This window comes from Larus michahellis, chromosome 3, assembly GCF_964199755.1.
Source record: "Larus michahellis chromosome 3, bLarMic1.1, whole genome shotgun sequence".
NCBI classification, from domain to species: Eukaryota; Metazoa; Chordata; class Aves; order Charadriiformes; family Laridae; genus Larus; species Larus michahellis.
The window spans coordinates 82,185,551-82,210,681 of NC_133898.1; the positions used below are offsets into that span (position 1 = coordinate 82,185,551).

At 45.4% G+C, this 25,131-nt stretch overlaps 1 protein-coding gene across 2 annotated transcripts in view; it reads right to left on the minus strand.

Moving 5' to 3' along the window:
- Positions 1-494: 494 nt before the first annotated feature.
- The window catches only part of SOBP (sine oculis binding protein homolog), a 120,042-nt gene continuing 95,405 nt past the window's right edge, over positions 495-25,131 (minus strand). For both annotated transcript variants that reach the window (XM_074581004.1, XM_074581003.1), the window contains 2 exons: positions 16,875-18,829; positions 495-1,912 (listed from right to left, as the gene is read on the minus strand). In XM_074581004.1, the coding sequence (XP_074437105.1) occupies positions 16,877-18,829 (1,953 nt within the window). In that variant the 3' untranslated portion in view covers positions 495-1,912; positions 16,875-16,876. The remainder of the gene's footprint in view (positions 1,913-16,874; positions 18,830-25,131) is intronic.

The following is a 25,131-nucleotide window of genomic DNA, read 5'->3' on the forward strand; positions in this document are numbered from 1 at the left end:
TATTTTGTTTTAATAAATCTGACACCAGTCAGGGAGAGAGAAAAGCGTTGCAAGCCCAAAAGGAAAGCAGAGCACACTGAGGGTGCTGCAGATTCTTGCTCTCTTGAAGATGTTTCATCGGCATCTCTTTGAGCTCTCTCCCTAGACTCAGGAGTTGTTGGATTTCTCCCTCTTTTTTGTTTTTTTGTTGGGTTTTTGTATTTTTTTTTTAAAAAGCGAGCTTACTCGCCCGGTGTGTTTTCCAAGCTTTCACAGCTCTAATAAATAAGGAGCACCTGTAAAACAGTAGCTTGACTTAAGTGAATCTGTACAAAGGAAAATATAGAAATACAGTATATACATAGTGCTCATAGTGCACCATCACTACAAGGCTCTGGTTCAACTGACTCTGCTACCCTGCTCCCAACACCGCTGAGACAGCCACACACTGCTCCTGCAAACTGCTCCTCACTTCCCCGCAGCAGCCTTATAGAAAAGGTGTACTCTGAACACTCGAGAGTGAACAATTGCTTTATTCGAGTTAGTAAACAGTTACACTGAATCACAAGGTGATCTGATTTTTTTTTTTAAGTTTTTTTTTCTTTCTTTTTGATTTTTTTGTGGGGTTTTTATGGGGGTTTTTTGTTTTTTTTTTTTTTTCTTTTTTTTTCTTTTTTGTATTTGTCAGAATGGGATACTCCACAACTCTCTTACCAATTCAGTGCCAGTATAACATGCTCTAGTGTACTTTTGGACTCTTGGCTACAACTGTACAAGTGCACACAAGTAAATTCTACCCTGTTATCCTCCACCCACTGATTGAGGATCGAATTGCACATTTCTCTTAACCATGACAGGAGAAAGCAAACAGTGAAACAGAATCATGGGGGATCTTTCTCACTTTACCCTTGTTTTCATTGGTTTGTCCATACCATTCTAATTATCATGAAAGGGCTATGCATATGGAGAGATTGTCTCACTGCCTTCCTGGATCACTGAAAACCATCAGGGTTGAAATTTCATCCAAGTCTTTCGTGACGCCCAGCAAATATTCCCCTCAGATTATTTTACACCTTGAGGGAATTTTGGTCTTTAGTTCAACACTCTTGCTCTGTTCCCAAATGGGGCGCTATTTAGGGGAATTTAAAGAGAAAGCTGAGAAGAATAAACATTTACTGAGTTCTCTTGGCATTCAGTCTCTGAAAAACCACAGTATAAACTATTCATGCTGCTTCTTACATCTGTCAAATCAAAAATTAAAAGCCATAAAAGTGTAACACTGAAAATATGGCATTAGAAAGGATAAAGGTGGCCTTTGTAAAAATAACAAGGAAAGTATATTAGCCAATAAAATATTCTAACTCTTCATTTAAAAGTGCATCATGGGTAGGTCAGAGATGACTCTGAAGCGTTGCTACTCCAGTATTACCCCTTTCCCCCATCAAAACTTGAATAGGTCCAAAACCATACAATGCAAATCACGATTCTTAGTGTAGCAGCAAAACCACAGCAGTTTTTTGAAGGAAAAAAAAAAATTAAAAAAAAAAATCCGTATCATTGTCCAGTCTCAAATATCTGAACTTTGAAGTCAGAGAGGGAAAAGTACCTATGTTGGTCCGTGTGGTTTTTGAAACCAGGGTGAAAAATCCCCCCCAGCAAGAAACCAAGAGGAAAAAGCGTTCCTTGGAGGAGAAGAGGGGTGGTCGCAGGAATGCTGAGCACACTGTGTGGGTCCATGATGTGCTGTCTTCTGGGTCAAAGGCACCCGTGGGACCGAGGCTTCCTCGGAGGGGCTTCGTGACAGGAAGCTGCTTTCTTTGCTGGACTTTCAGCCGGAGGGGGTGGTGAGCGGACCAGCTGGTGTCATTCGGTGGAGTGACGTGGTTTGCTCTGCTCCCTTTCTCCATGCAAGGTACCCTGTCGGCGAGCGTTCCTGCAAAGCAGACAAGGAGAGGTGGTGAGGGCGAGCGGTGGGAGACCCATCGCAGGCGAGCTGGGCACTGCCTGAGCGCACACGGCACGTAGCCTCATGCTGGGCGGGTGGCCGGGCTGGGACACAAACCCACCGCTTCAGCCTTGGCTGCCCCTCCTGCCACAAGGGCCATTGGTACATGCAACCTCCGAGGTTGCTGGAAAGGAAGATGGAGGAATTCCTGTGATAGAAAGCTGGAAACCGATATAATAATAGTTCATTCTCTGGGTTTCATGGAGTGCCTTTCATCCTACAAGACCATGGGTGAATAATGATACTTTGCGATTATACAGTACCCTTCACCCCTTGATCTCAGTGTGCTTTACAGAGCTGGGATGTACCGCTCTGCACGGCACAGGCGGGCAAGTGGAGTCAGAGAAGGAGAGGCATTTGGAGCAGGATCCCCCAGCACCTGGGATAAGGATAAGATGGGGAAAACCGCACGTGCCAGGGCTCCCAGAGAGACCTCACTACATGGGCTGGTGTGCGGCTCCACAGGGCTGATCGGCCTCATGGATAAACTGGAACGACACCTGGAGACAGCTCCGCTCTCACATAAATATACATCTCCCACTGACACAGCTAACTCTGTAGGTACTATCCATGCTACGCATACAAACTGAAGATGCCCCTCTTGGCCTTTCTCTAAATCTGCAGTCATACAAAGGAGAGATGTATGCTCAACACAGCAAAACCGAGCTGCAGTGAGGGAGGTCGGGCTGGAGTTCCCCACAACCTCCTCGGTCGTCTCTTGGGACAGTCTGCAACCGGCCTCCTCCCACTTGTACCACTGCAACAGCAGCTGCAGCATGACAGGGTCACCACCAGCAGAGCACGGTGACTGACAGTGCCTAGCATGACAAACAGAATTCAATTAAAGGCATTTTAAGAGCCAAAGCAGAACTAGGCATTGCTCTCACTGAGGTAAACTGCTACTAACATCTGATATTTTTAGCACTGAACGCATACATTTCCATGGAGCGTGTGTGAGAGGGGAACAAAACCCTCCAGATCCTGCTAGAGCAGATCACAGAATTAGACAAATAATTTATTTTTCCAGTTGTTCCCTTTTTATATCCTGGTCATCACACCCAGGTCCATTTTCCTCCTGCTATCTGACCAGATGTACTGACTGCTTTTCTTTTTTTATTTAGGACACAAAAGGGATGCATCCCACAAAACTTATTCAGACAACCTCCTTCTGAAGCCCACTGGTGCTTTGACTGGGTGAACAATACTGAGGCAAACACAGCTTTATTGATTTGAGGCCTTCAGAAATGCGCATGATAGCTCCCTTAAAATAAGGACAGCTTTGCCGGCGGTGAAGGCCAAGGTCACGAAAATCTTTGGAATCACGTTTTTGAGAATGCAAATCACCTTCTCACCAACCTAATGCAACTAACAGCAACACAGTGGTTACAAGCTCCTGATGCCTTAGTTTATCTAGGAGCTACTGGGTGATACACTATGGCCTCATGTCCTTCTGCTTCCCTTGTCAGTTGACCGTGTAGACTGCCTAGCAGGGACTGTCTTCTCTCTCTCCACAGAATGCTTTGGACTCTCTCTCCTTGGATGGGATCTGCTGTCCCCTGAACATTCCGGTTGAAACTCTGAAGTACTTATTTGCCTTAATTTTGGTGCTGGGTCACATTTTCCTTCTCAGTCTGCTCAAAGATCTCCCCTTCACACTGGCTCCTCTGCAATCCCTCTTGTCACTGTGCTCGTATCCCCTGCCAAACCTCCACTCTTCTCAAAGCAGAGACTGGAAGGCACATTGAATATGCTGACCAGCATGAACTCCCAGAGCACGGAGACCATTATATCTAGGTTAAGGAGTAACATTTGGGCTTTAGGGCAACGTGCCCAGCAGGATGAGCCACTTTGTGTGTACAGAGAGCTGTGGACAACGACTAGACTGAGAGCTGGGATGCATCCACCTACTAAATACTCCCCATAAAGTACATGACTGCTTTCTGTCACTTTTTGGCTTGAAAACTTGCTCTGAGATTAACTAAAAAGGGAAGAAGAGAGAACAAAATCTGTAATGTCTGTATGAAACCTCACTCTGCACTTCAGGTATTTCGCCTGCTCCTCGCTTTCCATACATCAAGGGAAATGAATTTCCATCCCTCTCTAATCAGTCTCAAATGGCATGGCATAGGCATAGCACAGACTGATGAGTGATTTTGGAGGGAGGGCATAAAGAAGTTCACTAGCTCTCAACGCTTTCTGCTTGGAGCAGTCAGCTAATTTTGTAATTCCTGTCTATTTTCCCCTCCTTGCAGATAGCCTCAGTGTAACAGACTGTGTGGATTGGAGAGAAGGACCTTCCCCGCTGATTGGCTCATATGGCAGTCATTGCCTTTGATGAATGCATCTTTGTAGCGATCAAGTGACAGAACAAAAGTCCATATCAGGCATAGCATGCGAAGTTTTACAAAGAAATGAGAACACACTAGTCATCACCACTTCACAGTTAGATGTTATACACCTCGTGCCAACACCAGCGTGCATGACCAGCACAACAAAGTCAGCTATTTATATCTCCCCCAAAAAAACAAATTACTTTTTAGGAGAGCAACATATGCTCTTCACCCCAGCTGAACTTGCCCTCATCGTACATCAAATTTTGCTGATCAGAGAGAAAAATTGCATCAGCCACCAAAGAAGAACTTTTGTAAGCATAAAGCCATGGAGTTGAGCTTATGTGAGTTGCACTGAGGTGCGCACACTGGGGTTTGCCTGCTTTCCAAAGCTAAGCAGGGCTGGGCTGATCCTGGGATGCAAGACCACTTAGAAGTTAGAGGCAGGCTGTAACTCCAACCCCAGGAGGCAGCATGGAAAAGATGACAGAAAGAGAACAAGTAGAAAGGCTCATTTCTGCCCCATTGTCAATGCAGGGGGGCAAAAGGAGAATAACTCAAATGGGTGATGACCCAGTTCAAGCAGGTAAGTTGGAGGTTCACCTATGCGGGCTCAGACAGCAACACGGTGCTCCTGTGAACAGTAGGTGAGAGTCGCACTGATGCCCTCTGCGGCTGTTAAGTCATGCTGCACCAACGCAGAGTCTCCTCTTTGGTTTATGCCCTGACACACGAGGATTTAAATCCTTGCTCAGAACAACACAGAGTTAGAGCTTGGCAGGAGAGCTTGGCAGCTAGGGCAAGGCCTCCCCAGCAAGCTTCCCTCCTCCCTTTCTAGCCAGGAAGCTCGCCAGCTCTTTCCAGGTGCTGCTGCAGACCTACAGCCCTTTGTCCTGCGCAGCCCCTGGGACTTGTGGGGTGGGAAGCCTGGCCCTGCTTGGTGGAGCTAATTGCTAGAAGTCCTCCTCACTCCACTCGCCCTCCATGCCTCCATGCTGAGGAGCTGGGTAACTCAGCTGTGGAGGCAATTCCTTCTTCTGCTGCCCTGATCCCCCGTGCCCTCTCCCAGCGCTGCCCCACGAGCCAACTGTTGCCATGCTGGTGGCATGCTCCTGCTGGCAGTGATAGCCACCAGAAATAGCTGCTTCTACCCAGTGCCCTCCCCGATCATGTCCTACCTCCTCAGAGGGGCCAATGTCATTGACATGGCTTTGGACACACACACGCACGCAAACACACAGTTTTTTCCATGGTTGCTTCCCCCTCATTCTGTGCTCCATTGAACATTTCTGTCTCCAGATTCACATCTTATTGTTCAGAAAAAAATTAGAGACTGGGTGGGGATGGCTGAGGCAACCGTTGATGTGGGCTGGCATGGCAGAGTTTCCATCATTTAGCACAGCACTTAATTCACCCGGACAATGAATGCTGATGTGCTAAAAGAGGCCTGGTTCATCTGGGACATGCATGGCCCTAGAGTAAAGGCACTGCAATTATTTTCTCAGGGAAACTGTTCTGAAGATAAACCACAAGAGTGCAGCTAAAGTCAGCATGGGAGCAAACTCAGCCCTGGAAACACTCTGGAATCATCTGTTACTTGTAATAGTTCTGTAATTTATTTTATTTTTTTTTTTTAGCAATTCTTAAAGCAGTTCAAGCTTCTTCATTAAAACCTTCCCCTTTGAATACTTGATGATTAGTCTTTCCATGAGCTAACTGAAGGGATGCCACACTGCAACAGTCAGGGGAGGCCTATAGCACGAATGGGATAACAAGCAGGGTCCTTAAGCACCAACCTTTGATTTTGAAGGTGGTGTTTTCCTTCTGCTCTGGTCTGGTGAGCTATGGATCCTTCTCAACTTTGGGTCAGATATGCAACTCAGGCTCTCCCGCCTGCTGAAACGTGAGCTGTAATCTGAGCAGACATTGTGATTTCAAGGAATGCATTGGGGAAGAGGCTTGGGATTTGCCCTCCTTTTATGCCTAGGCAGAAGAAGTGGTAGGAACAGCTTAGTCATCCCCAATTCTGTGACTGAAATGTTGAAGGGATGCACCAGGGGCCGTGTTTGCAACCATATCCAGTCCCTTGTAGTCAGGGAAGGACCTTGAGGGAGAAACACAACCCGAAAAGCAGAAGGTCTGTTGTGTGCTGACTCCTGCTTCCCAGCATCTATTCCTAGAAAAGCCTTTAAGGAAATTTCACAAGTTTACATCTACGTTCGGCCCCTTGCTGGTACATTTAATACCATTTCTCACTAAACTCATTCAACGTATGTTAAATTGAAGCCTGAAACTAGCTAGTGAAGTTAGGAACAGGGATGTATGTCACTATGCCCTTGTTATGTAGCAAAGAAATGGTGGAAATACAGTCCCAGACTGTCCATCGTGCTCCTGCATGGCCCAAGGGAAAACGACCTGTTAAAAAAAGGGAGCAAAGGAATCACCACTGCGGAAGCGACCCTGAGAGTCACCAAGAAGATGTGGGGTCCATGCTCCTGCATTTACCAGGCAGTCAGTTCACTGAAGAGAAACAAGACAGAAATGAAGCCCTCTCTACCTTTTTCAAAATCGATGGCAATTGTTCAAAACCCAGCTATCTAGCAGCAGAGTCTGCCCTTGACTGCTTTGTTCCAGCAACAGGCTCCATGGTAGGGATACAACATAAGGCAAAGGGAAAAGTAGTTTCTTCACTCCGTTATACCTGTCCATAAAGACAATGCTCCCCCCAAAATAGGAGTACTGTCTTGGCCTAGGTAAGCATGCAGCTCTTCTTTATAGCCAGTGGAAACAGGATTCCCTAAATTCAGCAGAGAGCAGCCACATACTTAGGGACAATGGCCTGGGCTGCTGTAAATCCTTCCCTGTACCACAAAGCAGCAACATAACTTCACTGTGCGGCTTGCTTTGCACAGATCCAGGGGACATGGCACCCCCTCTCCCCTTCAGGTTTGGATTCTCCCGGGCACAACAGCTGCCACAAGAAACTCATGCCGCAGCATTTAAAATTTCCATTTCCTCATGTTCCCATCACTGTCAAGCTTTTCGTGAAAGCAGTTCCCCACCAAATTGCATTGCTTTCTGCTTTCCTCTTCTTGTGGTACAGGGAAAGGAGAGGTAAGGGCTCATGAACTTTAACCCAGGGCAACCTGTGTCCTCATTCTCCTTCCCATGTCCAGGGGTGCTACAGAGTAGGCACTGCATTTGGTGCTCTGAAACACATCTGGGAAGAGCCTCTCTATCCACCAGCTGTGGAGGGAGGCAGTGGAGATCAGTCTTGGTAGGCTAAGATGAACGTTTGGGCTTGGTTCCCCAGATTTCAGCATTAGTGCTGCTGTCAGGTTTCTCTGGCATCAGCCTTCCTTCCCCATCTATACCACTTTCTACTTTTCAAAGTAGCAATCTCCCCAGAACCTCTCTAAATATTCTCTTCATATAATTTTTTGCCATTTCAAAGAAGTTTCTTGTGGTTTAACCTTTTATAGAACAATTGTTCAGTGAGTTCCTGAAACTCTCCTTCACTTTCAATCTGAACAAAAGACAAAACCAATGTCAGCCAGGTCCTCCTGCCCAGCCCCATGGCACCATCCTTCTCGCGGCTTTCTCTGCGAGGGGGTCTCGGTTTACATTTTGGGGCATTTCGAGGTATGCATGCAAGCCATGCAAAGAGGAAAATGCCACCATGTCTCTGGACTTGCAATCTCAGGTGTAACATCCACTGTCTCTGGCCATGGCCCCTTGTGGCACAGCACAGAGCCCGCCTGGGCCAGGCTCTGCTTTACAGTGGGGCAACCAGGTATATCTCCACAACAGCAAGGCAGCCCATTGACCTCCCGTTAGTGCAGCACCAGTATATTTGGCAGAGCTGTAAATAGTTTGCTTCGCCTTACCGACGCTTCATGTGCAGATGTGGCAGAAGATATGATTTTCCTTTTAAAAGAAACAGCCAAATTTTCAACTAATTCTCCCATTCTGCGCTGGGATAAGGCTGAAACTTTGCAAGGATGTTTTTACAAAAAAAATAACAAACAAAAAAGACAAAACATAAAAACTAAAACAGAAGGAAAACCAAATCCAGACAGTTTCTACTCTCCTTTCCTGAAAACAGGCAACCACTGTGATGTGATAACCCTTCTTTAAGCCTCAGATTTTGTCTAAATCAGAATAGAAACTTCAACTTGAATTTCAGCAGCCTTCTGTGGGCCCAAACCACTAGGCTTCTGGCTATTCTGAGGCACTTCTCAATTTTCTTATCCAAGCTGATCTCTCTGGTAAACCAGCTAAATGGCCAGAAAAAGGCAGATTAACTGTGCATAGCAGTGTGGAGGAGGACGAATGGTGAAGATGGGGGTCTTGCCGAGCAACAGCCCATACCTCCCTGTCAGAGTCCTCCTCCTCATCTAGGTTACACCTGGGCCTGGCTTTTTAATCTGAAATGCTATTGTGGGCCATAAATTAATAACAATAACAACAACAACAACAACTAATAATAACAATAATAATAATAATAACAAGAACAACAACAATAAATGTAATAATAAATTTTTGCAAAAGCAGTATTGAATGCTGAAAAAAGTGCAAAAGCAGTATTGATGCTGAAAAGTTTCAGCATCCCATATCAGGAAGCAATCAACATATTCCCATTTTCCCATGAACAACCCCTCTGTCTGTAACCATCCAGGGCTGTGTGCCTGGCACCATCCCCATGACTGTTTTTCACAGCCCCCATCCTGGTTTGTCTCAGCCTAAGCAAGAGCAGATGCAGACTCATCCAAAGGCAAGGGGGCATGCTTAAGCGGCCAAAGTGTCAGGTAGATTATACTGTGGGGGAAGGACGAGGAAAAACCCACCCAGAACACATAAGGAGTAAGCATGTGAGACTTGGCATGGACCTCAGTGCAGTGCCGGGCACCTCAGGGCATCTCCCTTATCCCCAGCACTGCTGGCCACGGAGTGACCTGCGTTGGACCCAACCATTGTTTTAGCTTTTCTCTAATTCCCACTTCCCCTACCCACCCCAAGAAAACAGGAACAATATTTTTACCACCAAGATAACCAGTTCAGCAATAATTGCTTAACTGCTTCAAATAAAACAGAACTGGCATTTTAATTGTACTTCGAAAGGCAGGGTCGGAATTCAAATTTTCAGTGACCTCATCATCTATCTTTTCTTTTATACTAGTGCTCAAGCATCTCTCAGTTGGAGAATTCCTGTGGGAAAGGGTTTTTTTCACCTCCTTTTGGATAAGCAACTTAGAAGTGGCAGCACGAGTGGTTCATGAAAGCTTATAAATACTTGGAGCATAAGCAGGCAACACCAAGTTTTACATTTAACCACGTGGGCTCCAAATAAATAGCTGAAAATTGCTCTAACCATAGGTTTCAATATCAGTCAGCCAATGATGGGATGCAGATCTTTCCAGAGAGGTCGGAACTCGGTAGTTATTTCACTCTGCACTACCCAATCCCTAAACCCCCTATTTTTTTAGGTTTTGTTTGGTTTTTTTCTTTTGGAAATGTGTGCTTCCATAGAAGATGATTACATTACACAGCCTGAAAGTCCAAAACCAGGACTGGAAGACGGAGCACAGCGGAGAGTGGGGGCGTCCTCTCGACAAACGCAGTTCAGCCTCTTTGCCTCTAGATAATTTGTTATTGTAGGTTGGCTCGAATTTAAGACAGTAATGTTTCAGAAACACTTGGAAAAGCAAGCCAGCTGCAGGGAGGATATCGTTACAAATTGAGACACATGTTGTACAGGAATACCATTCTTTTCAAATACCAAAATCGTGTCTGAGGAAGTAAAGCCATGCAAATGAGTTAGAGGGAAGACCTCGGTCTGTAATGTGCTGAGGGCCTTCATCTTGCATTAAAGGCACCGAGCGCTGAGTGCGCAGAGTACCTGACAGGATCAAGCCCAGATATTTAATTATTAGCTCTAATTTTCCTGGTAGAAGCAAATGTTGAACAGTTGAGGGTTCTGCAAAATGTCAGAGGTTACTTCGATTCACGGCTCTCACGAGATGATCACACATGCTTCCAAACACAGCCTCTGCTCACAGGAGTGAAATGTAGCTCATTATCAAAACAGTGTAAATAAGGTAATGATTAGCAGGCCTCAGCTGTCAGGCCTGGACTAATGGAGGCACCCAGGAATGTGCTTAACTTGCCTGTTTTGCACTATGGGACCTAAAAATAGACAGGGAGAGACTCAGCAGGTAATCTGGAAACAAAAAGTGCTTCAGAAAGGCTTGCCTGTCACAGTCTCATTTCCTCCTGATTTCTTGCTCAAATGGCTTTGCTTCTGCTTTGCTTGAATCTGCCACTGCTTTTTTAACAAGGATTTAATTTTCTCTTAAAATCTATTGCTCACCACTTGATTGTGTCCAACTTTTTTGCAACCACAGTCCTCAAAAGTGTTTTGCTCCTTTACTGACCCACTTCCAGGTATTGCTTGTCACACTGAGAAATAGTTTATTAGCTCCTCACAGTTGCTCAGAGCTCACCGCTCCGCGCTGAAGTTGGCCATGGTTGTTTCGGGGTCAAGCTTCACAAAGGCTATCAGGTGCTTAGCTCCTTATCAGATTTCAGTGGCAATCAGACACATACTGTCCAGGATCTCAGCCTCTGAATGTAAAGGCAATCGTTGTTTCGGAGGATGTTTTTACAAGGGTGGTTGTCTGTTTTACTATGGTCTTTGTTGTTAGGGACTCTGTATTTAATCATGAGCTGTGCTTTTTATCCCCCATAAACTTTCCCTGTGCCACTGACCAGGGTAGCTCGACAGCACAAGAAAAGACTGATGGAGAGCTAGTCTCCCCCTCTGCCTGTTTTACACTTAACACTTTTGAATGCAGCCAAATCTGCTTGGCACCAACTTAAATAAGAGGAGCATTAGGCCTTATATGTATGAAAGTGCCTGGTCAGTCTTTGAATCCTTTACCTTTGAAGGTAAAGGATTATGGGTGGTGAGGCACTGGCGCATGTTGCCCAGGCTGGTTGTGGCTGCCCCATCCCTGGAAGTGTTCAAGGCCAGGCTGGATGGGGCTTTGAGCAGCCTGGTCTAGTGGGAGGTGTCCCTGCCCATGGCAGGGGGGTTGGACCTGGATTATCTTTAAGGTCCCTTCCAACCCAAACCATTCTGTGATTCTGTGAATGTGGGCTGTACCAGTTTATGGAATGGCATGGATTAGATGCTTATTTCAGTTCAAATAATCTTCATTTCACAAGACAATTAAAACTAATAAGGGCAAGTAAGTTCTCTGAAGTCAGGTCCTGGGAGCTGTCAGGTAGGCTACAGCCTCCAGGAGCCGCAGGCTCTGCAGATTTCTGTGGGTCTGTCAATGAAGCTATGGCAATTTTTGCTGGCTGAAGTTCTGTCTGTGTCTTTTGTTTGCCAACAGCCCTAAGATGCTCACTATCTTCGCAAATCAGACCAAACGTGGTTATTTTCTCAATTGGGTTCAAGAATCAGATTTCCTATTTGAAACATATGCCCTAGGAGGTTTTATAGAAAAGCAGGAGAAACTCATCAGAAATCAGCACTCGTTCCTTTGATGCAAAGAGTGTGCAGTGATCTACAGCAGCGTACCACGAGCCTGCTATTTACTGCCACTGAGACGGAAGTTAGCGCTCCCACACCCCGGCAGCAAGATGTGGGAGCTGAAAGCTACTCTGGAAGCATGTCATTTTATACTTCACCATTTTGAGAACCACTTCCCCCCCCCCTCTTTTTTTTTTCCTGGGAAATCCTTTTTCTGATTTAATATATCTGAGAAGCTACACAGGCAATTCTGAAATGTAAGATCACACTGCTACAGCCAGGAAGCTCTCAAGGGCAAAGCTTCAGTTCCAAGCAAATGTGTTTAAGACTTTGTGGTGTTAACAGTCTCTCCTCTCCCCCTTCGGATAAATGGAAAATTTCTGTAGGCTCATAAGAAGCCAGGTGAAGGAAAACTTCTGAAGCAGAAGAGTAGGTGTTAAGTGTATGAGTCCAATTACTCTGCTGATTTAAATTAGTTTAGCACCAGTGGCCCTACATCCAGTAAAATTAGGTAAGGCTCTGGCCCATAGTACTGTGTCAGTGAAGATGATTAGCATAAAAATGTGTTTAAATCTATAAAATTTGTTTTCCAGTATACCTTTAAGGTCAAATTCTATCTTGATCAGAGTGAGGAGGGTAGGGTAAGATACTGGTACATAGACGCTACAGTGACAGGGGAGCGATAAAAACTCTTAAGGCAGAAAGGGAGGTTAATAGCTATGCCCATTGCCTCAGGAATCCTGACCAGAGAAGGAAATCTTGTGCCGGACCATTATGGGCAGGGGAGCTCACAGTGGGATACATATTACTTCTGCTCTGAACTGGATGTTGTATATTTTTACGACTACAATGTATGGACTAGACAGCTGGAGGTTTGGGCCTATAACTCAGCAGATGCTGACCCCAGGACATAGGGGTTGGCTCTGTAGGTGGCCATACTCCTACTATTTCCATTACTTCTGGGAGAAATTCTGCTGACATAAGCAGAAAAAATCCCTTCTGCCCCCAATATACACACACAGAGACACACACACAGTAGCTAGTTGTTAGTTTAGCGTGTGCCACTTAATTTTCTAATTTAGTTTACCATAACTATCATGTTAAATCCAAGCAGACCTTAGTGTTCCCATTTATTTGCTTTAGGAAACCTTGACACCAAAACTGGAGGGTTAAAACTGATCCCGCCTGGATGTAAAGCATGTAGGCAGGCAACACTAACACTGCTAATTTTAGAAACTCGTGTTGCTCAAACTTGAAAAAATAACACTCAACAGCATATTCTTCCTAGCCTCATTCCGTTATCATAGTAGGACTTTGGCACCGAGACATCTTATGCTGGTTCTTCGAATTGCATCAAGCTAGGAGAGCTTGACAGTCCACATCCTGATGCAGAGACTAAACTTTAACATCAAGGATTATGTTGCTGATTATCACTTCCAATAATCAAGTAATTGGTACATTAAATAATCCAGAGTTTGACGACTTGCCCAAAAAGGTCACGCTTGCATTGATTCCTTTTTAGAGAGTCCATGTTGCTATTACATGAATTCAATCTGTCTCTCCAGAACTCTAGCGTAAAAATATTTGGCTAATTTCCTTCTTTTCATACAATATGATGGGAAACAAAATCCAGGAAAAGTTGCACATTAGGGCAGTATGTTCAGATTTTCCAATTAGGGTAGGTGGGGAGCAAGAGAGAAAAAGACAATTCTCTGGACTCTTTCTTCTCCAGGGTTAGCATGGCCAGTGCAATCAACATAAACCTCCAAGGGCCCAAATCAACACAGTTATTAGTGCAGCTCCTAGCCTCTTTGTATTTTAGTAGAATTTCTATGAAGTTGGGAGTCTCTCATGAGGGGCCTCCCTGCAACCAGAATGGGGAAGGAGCAGATTTTTACCTCTGCCCTTCCCTAGGCCTGGGCAGGAGGAACTCATGGGCATGGTAGAGGTCAGGGCTGCGGCATCAGGGGCTGCACCAATGCTCTGCCCCCCCTGCTCGCCCCCTCTTTACAGACACGGGCAGACTCTGAGCCCTCTGCAGCCTTCACAGACAGACTGCTGGGAGGCCAGAAATCTAAGCAGCCCCCCCTGCTCCCCTGGATTGGCTACTACCAGCACTAGTGAAAGGAGGGCTCTGCATGAAACCAAAGAGTCCTCGCCACAAATCAATCATCAGAGCTGCACAAATCACTTGTGTGTGCCTTGAGAGGCTCAAAACCCACCCACGTTTCACTGAGGTACCCACTGGAATGAAACGGTTATCACACTGTTTATTTCTGCAGAGTACTTTGGGTATCCTCTTTCCCTTGAAGCACACAAGGATCCTGGTGTCATATCTCTTCTGCATGGAGGCTACTTCATTTCTTTTTGTGGAGAAAGGAGGGGATGAACACAGACTGACTAATAACCATCACCATGCCACGCTCTGCGATTGCACAAACCCTAGAGGCACAGCAAACACATAGGGTGGGCTTTTTAACTTCCAGTCTCTATGGGGACATCTATGTCTGTGCCAGTCACCCTAAGTTTCCTTCACAGCAGGGAGAAATAGGCACTCCTAGGGCACAATTCGTCCGAGCTGTCTCAGTCGTCGACTTTGGAATGAGCTCAGCTGTCTCTCTGAAGTGCCTGCTTCTCTAGGTTGATTTTAAAGAGAGTTTAGACAATTAGCTCAGCTGTGTCTTCATTCCAGATGTCTATATTGGGTCAGATTAATCTTGCCTAGCAACCTGAAAACATTCCTGTAAGACAACCCTTACGCTGAGACAAAGGAATATATAAAACTCTTGGTGAATGGGAAAATGGTTACTCCTGAGGATAACCACAGTGGCAGTTATTGACATTTAGAGAATACAAAGAGCTGAGGACAATAACCGAGTGATAAAGCACCCTTCTTGTCTTTTCAAGGCAGCTTGTTCAGTTTGCCCACTTTCTCTGTCAAATACTATCTGTGAAGTGATGTCATGGATAATCATGTCAACAGGCAAAACCACACAATTCAGTGAGGCCAAAACTCTCTCTGAGTTTTATGGCTTTGGCTCTGGACAATGCTAAACCCTTCTTGGGGTCAGGACCTTGGAAAGGTGGCATTACCGCAGCCTGGATGGTCTGGGCAAGCATAAATAGATGTTAAGAACCAGCCTGTCTTTGACTACAGTGTCAGCACACAGATGTGCAGGTCTCAGCGCTGGCTTGAAACAAACCACAGCTATGGGGAGACTGAGAAAGGTGGGAAAGGACGGGTTAACTTCGGCTCTCCTAGAATTAAATAAAAGGGATACAATCAAATAGTGGCCTTCTCACTAGGTCAAATCGTGACCCCTAGGTAAAAGCATGCGTACATTTATGAAGAGACAATCTTTCAAGCTCCAAAGGTGGCACACTGGGGTTTGCAATAAAGATCTTGCTGCTGAGAAGGACATACAGTCCATCACGGTGGGTAGGGGGATCCCCGCTAGCGGAGCCTAGAAGTGCGTAAAGATTTTAAATATTCACTTGACTTCTGAGTTATTGTATATGTTGGTTATTAGTCCAAGAAAGTCATAGTTGTGCTCTGTTCTTAGGAATGTATCTTTTAAATGTGTCAGCACATGCCGAGAGCAAAGAATAATGGTTCTGTTCCACTGAAGAAAGTAAATAAATACTGTTTGTGATCAAGGGAAGCAACGTTTCCGGCACTGCAGCCAACACAGGGAACGCGGCATTAACAAATAAAAAGGGAGTCCTGACTATATACTTCGGTATCTTTGATGGTGCAATTAGCCTGCACTGATGGAGCAGGGAGATGTTGCAATGGCCCAGATTCCACAGCCTGCGCTGCTGTCTACGATTATAGGTGCCAAGCCCTTCAAGGCAATATTCGTATTGCACTGCTGCAGTCCCTATTTGTGCTACCAGGGACAGGGATTTACTGGAGGCTACAGAATATTCCACGGATTGTAATGAAATCTGGCATGTCATCAAGCCACATCCAGCAAACCGTCAGTATTTTACTGCTGAACAGATTTCTTGCAACACCCACCATTTTCCCTTTTCCTGAAAGAAGCTCTCCACGCTTGTGAATCTAAACAAATGCAATTACATTTGTTTCTTGCTCGCAGGTTTGAACTAACAGACATACATTAAACTAACAGTTTTAGAAAGGTGCTGTTTTATCAGAGGGACTCAGTAGGCTGGGAATAGGGAATGAAGGTGGGGGGGTGCTCTGCCTCTGGAGCATAGTCCTTGGATAAGCCACAGTTGTTGGTGGACTTACCCATATCTCTGCCTTGCTTTGCAGCCCCACCAGGAACCACACACATATAACAACTGCAGGGCTGGGGGAAACCTCAGCTGCTTTACTAAGGTGGGAGACTTGCACCAAAAGCAGGTACCTTGGGTAAGAGGGTAAAGCCCCATGGCACAGGTCTTGCTGAGACAAGCTACAGCAGGCAGTCCCTAAGCACCAATACCCGAGGAAGGAAAGCTCAGGGAGAGGGGGTTAGCTCCCCGGAGAACAGCCCGGCTGAAAGCCAGGGTGTGGTCTGGAGGCAAACCAAAGTAAGATGGTTGGAGATGACCATTTGGTAAGTCAATTGGATTTGAGCTAGCGGGAAGCAGCTGGGTCGTCCTGCTCTGTGCTATGCTGTAGGGCAATTTCAATCATCATCATGAAGGCTTGAGTTGCTGCGTAACTCAGCTGGAATAAGTAAGCAGATTAATGGCCCAGACCTGAACCATATCCTAGGCAGAAAACCACTGACTTTGACATACACAACACAATAATTTCACAGCCAGCACCATCACGAAATGTTCTGTGAGCAAAAGTGTAATGAGGCTGCTGATGGATGGAGTACTGACAAGTACAGATGCAATACAACACAAAGAACAATGTTAAAACATAAATACCAATAGTTTTCTGAAAGTGCTGATAAATCGGGACCTGTATCTTGTTTCACAAAGGCCACGTCCACGCGGGTTTGATCTCATACCTGAAAATACTCATTCTACTCACACAGAAGGCAGTAGTGATTACACAAACCTTTACTTATTCTGATTTCGAATTCGGAGACACCTCCTTTTCAATGGTGGCTCCAGATCCTCTGGCCCTGTGCTGAGTATTGGCGTTGAGATAATGCACGGCGCGATAGCAGTCTTTTCTGCTGGTTTTGGCACAGGCTGGATCACGCAACCCGTCTTAGGCAGCATCCGCAAAGCATACGCATGGTCCTCGTCTGCTGGATTGTTAAGATTCGGGTCCTGTTTGTCTCCCCCAGCAAGGGGCTCTTCCCCGCTCTTCTTGCCAGCGTCTCCCTCCAGGTGGCAGTTTGATGCGCAGTTGTTCTCCTTAACGGACTCCAGCTCGCTCACCGCCAGCTCCTCTGGGGGCTGGGGCTTTTTCGGCTCCTGGGGCGGCTCCGGGTTCTTGGAACCCTCCGTGCTCTTCGTGCCATTCACAATGACGTTGCACACCGCTGCACCAGCTTCCAGTCCCGGCGTGCCGGAGGGCAAGGAGACAGGACAGCAGTGAGCTCCGTCACTGCACGGTAACGTTTTTGAGTCAACTGGGCTGCAGTTGTCCCTGCAGTCGCTGCAGTTCCTTTTGTCTGAGCTACCAAAAGCCAAATTTACAACACTGTTAGGTTCACGTTCAACTTTCACCGGGCCGTGTAAAGCCCTGTGGATAACATTGTGCAGCCTAGACCGGTGGCCTACTGTTAGGTCTATCACACCGTCCTGTGGACCCTGCAGCACACTGGGGAAACCAAATTTACTGTTCACTGGACTACTAGGTCTGACAGTCAAGTCAACAACTTCATTTTTACTGTGCTCCTGAAGCACTTGAGTTTGATTTAGGGACTGGCCTGAGCAGCTCGGTGAGGAGTCAGAGGATTTAGATGATCCTTGCTTTGACTCTCGAGGGGATGAAGAGCTATTGGTTGGCTTTGCCCCAGGCGTCTCGCTGGAGGTACTCGGAATGAAGCTTTCGCCGTTGCTGGAGAAGCCATTGGGGGGTTTGGAGTCATTGATGTGAGGAATGGGGATGGGAATGGGGATGGGGACAGGCAAAGGGACAATGACGGGATATGGCACTAGTAGAGTTGGGGGTGGCACCAGCGGGGCAAGGGATGGCAATCCAAAGTTCATCATCTGTGGCATAGGCATAGGACCATTTGGCATCATGCTGACAGGGGGAAAGGGAAGACTGGGCAAAGGAGCTCCAGGAGGGGGAGGCGGCAACAAGCCTGGAGGATTCCCAGGCATGGTAGGTGTTGTGGGGGGGTGGATATGAGGGGAAAGCATCGGTCTGTGCATGGGGCTGGAGGTGGGACCCATATTTCTGGGACCACCTGGTGGGGGACCGATTCCAGGGATCATTGGATTTGACAGAGGGCTGTTAGGATTTGAGGCATGGTGAGGCGGCCCACGAATAAATGGTGGACGGATTTGCTGCATAATTTGCTGTTCCATGAATATGGGCAGAGGAACTGGCCCACGGTTTGTCATCACCATGGGAGGACTGCGAGGTGGGACACCAATTGGAGGCACAATGCTAGCAGGTGGCTGGACAGAAACTGGTGGAATATTTGGATTCTCACTGATGGGAATAGGTTTGGGAACTGGTGTGGGGATTTTAGTGACAGAGCAGTTGGCAGTGTCAGACGGAGAGGCAGTGGTAGACGCTGATGGTCCAGGACCTTGAATTTGGCCAGCTGCAGACGCTGGGGATGGGGCTTTTCTCCGAGCATCTGCTAGCGGTATATTCCAAGAATCTGGAGTCAGCAGCTGCACCCCAGTGCCTTCTGCTTTATTTTCGACTGGAGGATGTAATGTACTGCACAGTCCAGCTGGAAGATTGGCCTGTGTCTCTTTGTAGAAAATGTCCATTTTGTACTGATTGAGACATTTTGCACTGCAGAACTGAAGCCTTCTTTCCCCGTCCCCAAAATCCAGATACTCTTTTGTGTGTCTTATGTGCTTACACCAGTCACATACCTACAACACAGTAATAAAATCAAATCAGGTAAGAAAAGCAATCTTCTCTTCATAGTGTTATTTCAAAAGTAGTTTTTTAGTTGCTTTCTAAATATTCACATTGTTTTTCTAGCACAAAAAAAAAAAATAGTTACGTTTGTGAAAACTATGCTTTTTTTGCTCCAAAATATTGGTGAATTGAATGCCACTCCCTTTTTTGGCTCCCATGACCTCAATTCTACGTTATACAGTACATTTTATATATATATCTTAAACCCATACCACAGAGAAGAATCCTCAACTGGCATAAACTCTTGTATGTAAGTATATGTAAGTATACAAAATCCATACGAGCATGGCTGTGATTACTTTTCAGGGGTAACCTAAGCACACCTGTACCATCTGAGGTGCCACGCTACACAAGGAGTATGATAACTGGAAAAGGACTCAGAAAGTTGCTGGAAATGAATGCAAATAATTTCTGCTAAACTACAGCACACTGCAACATTTTGTATTCTATTAAGAGTACCAAGGAGTAAGTTGGAAAGGGTGTGGTATTTTGAAATGGCATCATGAAGCAAAAAGCATCATTCACCCTTTGCCCTTCATTCCAAGGAGAAACTTGGAAATGGTCGGGACATTTGTGTGAGGTTCGAATAGTCCCAATTTTGTGATATTTCGGCAAGCTGGAATTATTTTCTGAGCTGCTTGCCCGCTCTTGTGTACGAGTCGCTGAGTAAAACTTCTTGGCAAGCAAGGGCCTATTTAGCAACTTTTCAAACACTATGGCAAAAAGTAAGCGTTGCAGGCTCATTTTTGTTTTGTTTCTCTGCTTTCCATTTAATCCATTTCTGTGTTGCTATTGGTGTGGCGGAGGCATAGCCATTTTTTTTTAAAGTAAGGCTGCAGAACTAATTAAGCTGTGAAAGGTTTTCCCAGTTGTAAACCACTAGACATCAAAGTTCAAAAAATAGTCATTCTAGGCTTCAGAATCCATTACTTCAGAGAAATTATTGTGATTTCATTAACACATTAATTTTGCAACACCAACAGCTCTCACAGATGGTGAAGACATGATCTACAATTCAAATATGACTCTTGTTTGCACAAATGCCTTTCCTTCATATGGCATTTTAAACAAGAATTAATATGAGTAATCTTGCCATAGCTATAAACAGATAAACAGATGTCAGATTTTTCAGTGCCTTACTTTTTTGACAGAATTTTACACACACAAAAAACCCATTTTTGTCATTTACATTAGTTCTCAAAATACTCCGTTGACAGAGATTTTTGGTGCTTTCTATCAGCATGTTGAGCCTATGACCGTGTCAGAATACATCCCGGTATTGTTTGTTCTGCCTTTTCTGAATAGTCTGTATTAGGTTGTTTTGAAATGATTATATCTTTTGTACAAAAAAAAAAAAAAAAGAGAAAAAAAAAAGAATATGATTGTGAAAAGACTGTATTAAAAGGATAATTAATTTTAATAACTATTGGCCATATAAACAATTCCAAACAACATATGTCGGGCATCTGATTACCCATCTCATTTAACTCTCAGTTTTCCTTTAATATAAACAGTGGTGACATTTTTGAGTTTTCAGTAATATATCTTTAATACATATATACACACATATACATACCCACACCCCCTCTATGCTATGGCTATTAGCCTGTTTATTTTAGCTCTGCAACCTCTTGGTTATCTAGGCGGGTTGCTATTTGCCTCCCTCTCCTGCCTCCCCACCCCATTCACACACTCACACACACACACTCCCTTCCTCTGCCACGAAGTTTTCACCTCAACTTTTAAATCAAACTAAATAATTACTTGAGAAGCAGCAACTATTAAGTCACCCCTGAAGTTTGGGAATGCAGGGCCCAGATTTTTAGCTTGGGCACACGGACGCAACGCCACGTGAGATAAAGCAGAGGGTGCTGGTGCTGCTCGATGCATGTGGCATTAGGACGGGCATATTTCCAAGCACGATGTCCCATGCAAGGAAGAAAATTTCCTGGTGCATTGCAAACAGGGCCAGCTCTGCATTGAACGCACGCTGATGATGTATCACTCCAAAAAAAACATGGACAATAAGTCTGTTGAACACACAGAAGAGTCGAGATAAATGCCTCCACTGCTATGGCAAATGCATCCCCCCCAAGGTGCAGGGCAGCTGGGAAGCAGAAGCACATGGAAGGAGGCAAAGTGGGGGCACACCCACTTCCATGGGCCCCCGGCTTTTACCAGGCATCATCTCTCCCTCTGCTCCCCGCAGGAGAGCTCAGTCAGTGGCCATGGCAGACAGCACCGGAGCTGGGCAACCCCTCGCCACAAATAGTGCAAACACGCAGCAGTGGGCACTGAACCATCTCGGGTATTTGGCATGGGTAGGGGTTTGGCCACCCACCTGGCGAGTCAACACAGGGTGATCTGATGGAAACACCTTATAACTGGCCTCCTGAAATTTTCTGACTTGCCACTGTTTTCCAAGCAGACAAAAGGGGAATTTGTGAGTCTATACCGTGAGTTAATAAGCTACTATTTAACTGACTAAAGCTGCTCAATTCACCTTAAAGTCATTTTTGATCCAGAGCTCACTGCTGTAGCCACAAAATGCTACCTTTTTGCTTGTATGGAACCAGGATGTAAACCACTGTGCTCCTTCTGCCACTTGCAGGGTATGCTCTTGCCCCAAGGGCTGTGCAAAGAGGCAGGGGGTCTCCACATGTACCCCAAGGGATGCACAAAGAGGTACCAGGAGCTCTCAGCTGGCTCCTGAGGAAGGCTCGGGGAAGGATGAAGCCCACCCTGGCCCATCACCCACCAAAACAGTGTCTGCTTGCAGGGGAAAGACGAGGAGGGGACCGATCCTGGAGGTGGCTGCTGTAAAGGATGGGGCAGGACTCCAGATGCAGCTGCTTCCCCGATTTAGTCCTGGGATGGTGCAGCTAAGGCTTGCCCGTCCTTTGGGGCAAAGGAAGCAGACCAGCTTGTAAGCCTGCTGCCAAAGAAGCATCTGAGAAATACGAGAGAGTAAACTCAGCCTCCTTATCTTTCTAGGAAGAGACCCCTCAGTGACTTTAATTAAAGTGACTGAAAGAAAAATAAAGACCCCCAAAAAGTTGTGGAACCTTTTCTAATAATTTCTAATAGTTTAATTTTATTAGTCATCAGTTGAAAAATTCACTGAAATAATTCAGTGTTTTATTGCTGTATTGATTTGTTTATCTCAAGTGGGCTCCTATGTCACCCCTAGCTAAACAAATATTTTCCTCGGTAAAAGATTTAGAAATCCTGCTTAGAAATTCTCTACTGATTTCTCCTGTTTTCAATAATTCACTGAGGTACAAGAAACTCTGAAGTCTGCCTGCCTCACTCACATATTAATTACAAACCGTTCCGTATATTTTATCACTAAAATTAATTAAAGCCACAGAAATTAAAGGCAGCGATTCTGTTCCTCTGAACATCCTGGATGGACCAAATATCTAATAATTGTCTCATTGATTTTATGCAACATCTCAAAGTGTTGAAGTTCACGTCAGTGAGAAATGTCTATCTACTACAGCCATGTGTTTCATCTCTTTCTTTCTTTCTTTCTTTCTTTCTTTCTTTCTTTCTTTCTTTCTTTCTTTCTTTCTTTCTTTCCTTCTTTCCTTCTTTCCTTCCTTCCTTCCTTCCTTCCTTCCTTCCTTCCTTCCTTCCTTCCTTCCTTCCTTCTTTCCTTCTTTCCTTCTTTCCTTCTTTCTTTCTCTCCTTCTTTCTTTCTTTCCTTCTTTCTTTCCTTCTTTCTTTCTTTCTTTCTATCCATCTACCGACCTATCTATCTAAGCAATCAGTCTATGCTGCTTATTTAAGATAAAAGTATAAAACCTGCATGTCATACGCAGGTAATATGACACCTTACAATACCATACTAAAAGGTAGAAAAACAGTCCCTAAGATGAGGAGGAAATTACTGGAGGAGAAAAAATGTCACTTAAGAATTAATGAATCAAGTCTGTCTTACAGGATTGATCATTTAAGATGAGGTCAATGAATTTATGATACAAATGGCTATATCACTAGAGGTAATAAAACGGAGCAATATCATTCATTTTACATCTAACTAATGACGTGCTCAGAGTAATTACAGACTTATTCTAAAAGCCTACACTGATTAGTTCAGATGTGATAGGTGAAACATATATATCTTTCCGTTCAATAAAATAACATTTTCTTATCTGTAAAACACACAGCCAATGTCTTATTTTTTTAAGTACTTGCGTTGCGTCCAGAACATCGCCATTCTTCATAACCAGCTCAAAATCTCTCCGTTCATTTATTCCTTCTGCTTCCCTTTTCCTGCCTCATCCTTTCCCTTCACCGTACAACCAAGAGAAGAGCTAAACCGTGTCAGAGTGCTTGTTAGTGCTGCGCGATGGATTTGGTAGTGCTTACGCACAGGAGTAGGTCCCCAGCTTTCATCGGGATTAGGCACGAGAGTTAATGCTGCGGGGTCACGTCGGGAGGGTCTGACCCAGCACCCGTGGAAAACAATGGAGAGACTCCTCTTTAATGCAATCAATCGGCTTTGGGTCCGATGCTCAACGCTGGCCTCCGCTTAGCCGGGAGTTGACAGGAGCCTTGCCCCTGACCTCAACAGGAGCAGAGGCACGGACAGGGGTTTTGGAAGGAACTGCAGCAGAAAATCCCACAGCACAAGTTAGCAAAAGGAATACACGGGAAGAAAATAAATGCCGCGAGGCTGCGTTTCAGACATTTCCTACCAAACACAGGCAAAGTGACCATTTTGTACGTTCCTACCCAAAAAGGAGGTGGGACCGGTAGTGGTGTGACTGACAAGGAGCGTGAACATTTCTGAGATAAAGGGTCCGACCTTGCAAGGTGCTAACAGATCCCTATGCACCTTCATCTCCCTTGGAAAATACTCCTCCAAACGCTCTGGGGCAAGCACACGCCACACCGCGAATACCAGAACACAAACCCTGAATGACAGAATGATCAGTAATAAGATAACTGCCTATCTCATTCAGCTGTAACGCAACAACCCTCGAGAAGATTAAATTTACCTAACTGGGGCATGTCCAACGCTAAACAACAGAATGAACATTTCCTTCAGTACGTTTAATGTATTTATATTTTAGTGGCGGGTTGCCAGTGTGCTACTTATAAGCTCAATGACTTGATATCATTCATCCGCTTTCCTGTGAAACACACAGCAATCTACACCAGGAGACGACTCAGAAGACACCGCATCAGCAGAAACACTACTCGCACCCGCTACGGGAACACCGAGGAAGCCAGGACCGAGGGATCCTGTAACACTCAGATTTCTCTAATACAAAGAGGGGGGAAAGAGCCATTCCCATTGGCATCCGTATCTTTATTTTGATAGAAACGTCCAAAGCAGAATCCAGACGTGGCCACAAGGTTGCCCCACAGGCACAACACAGGCATCCTGCTGCGCTTAAAAGGGCCACGCTCAGACTTTAGGCACAGGGTAATTAATACTTTAATCGGCTGTCAAATGCAGGCACAAAGTTCATCCATTAGTGCAGTCCACCACTAACCTCTGAATTACAATCTCGTACCAGACACTACTTCATTAAGAAATACATTTGCTAAAATCTGTCTGTGGACATATTTACATCAGCGTGAGAGAAAGCAGGAACGCGTAACGTGCAAACACCACCGCTGCGATGAACGAGAGCCTCTGCCTTATACACAGCACTTTGGACTAGTATCAGCTCCCTGGTAAAGCTTAGCGAGAGGACAGAAAGGGGTCACTAGGGTAAAGACAGTCCCTTTTCAGCTTCTTCAGAACCAGAGGGTGTCTAATGTTCTCCTTGCTCAGGAGAACGCTGGTGTGGGACACATTGCACAAGGGAGGGCTGCATCACATCCTGAGGACCAGGCTCTTAACAAAGATCACAGAATCATAGAATAATCATTGAATCTTCATGGTTGGAAAGGACCTTTGAGATCATTGAGTCCAACCATACACACACACAAAACCCCTACCACCTCTGCCCTTCAGAGCATGCCCTGAAGTGCCACATCTAGATGTTTCTTAAACACCTCTAGGGATGGTGACTCAACCACCGCCCTGGGCAGGCTGTTCCCGTGCCTGACCACTCTTTCAGTAAAGTAATTCTTCCTAATATCTAATCTAAACCTCCCCTGCCGCAGCTTCAGACCATTTCCTCTGGTCCTGTCATTATTCACCTGGGAAAAGAGGCCAACACCCATCTCTCTACAACCTCCTTTCAGGTAGTTGTAGAGGGCAATGAGGTCTCCCCTCAGCCTCCTCTTCTCC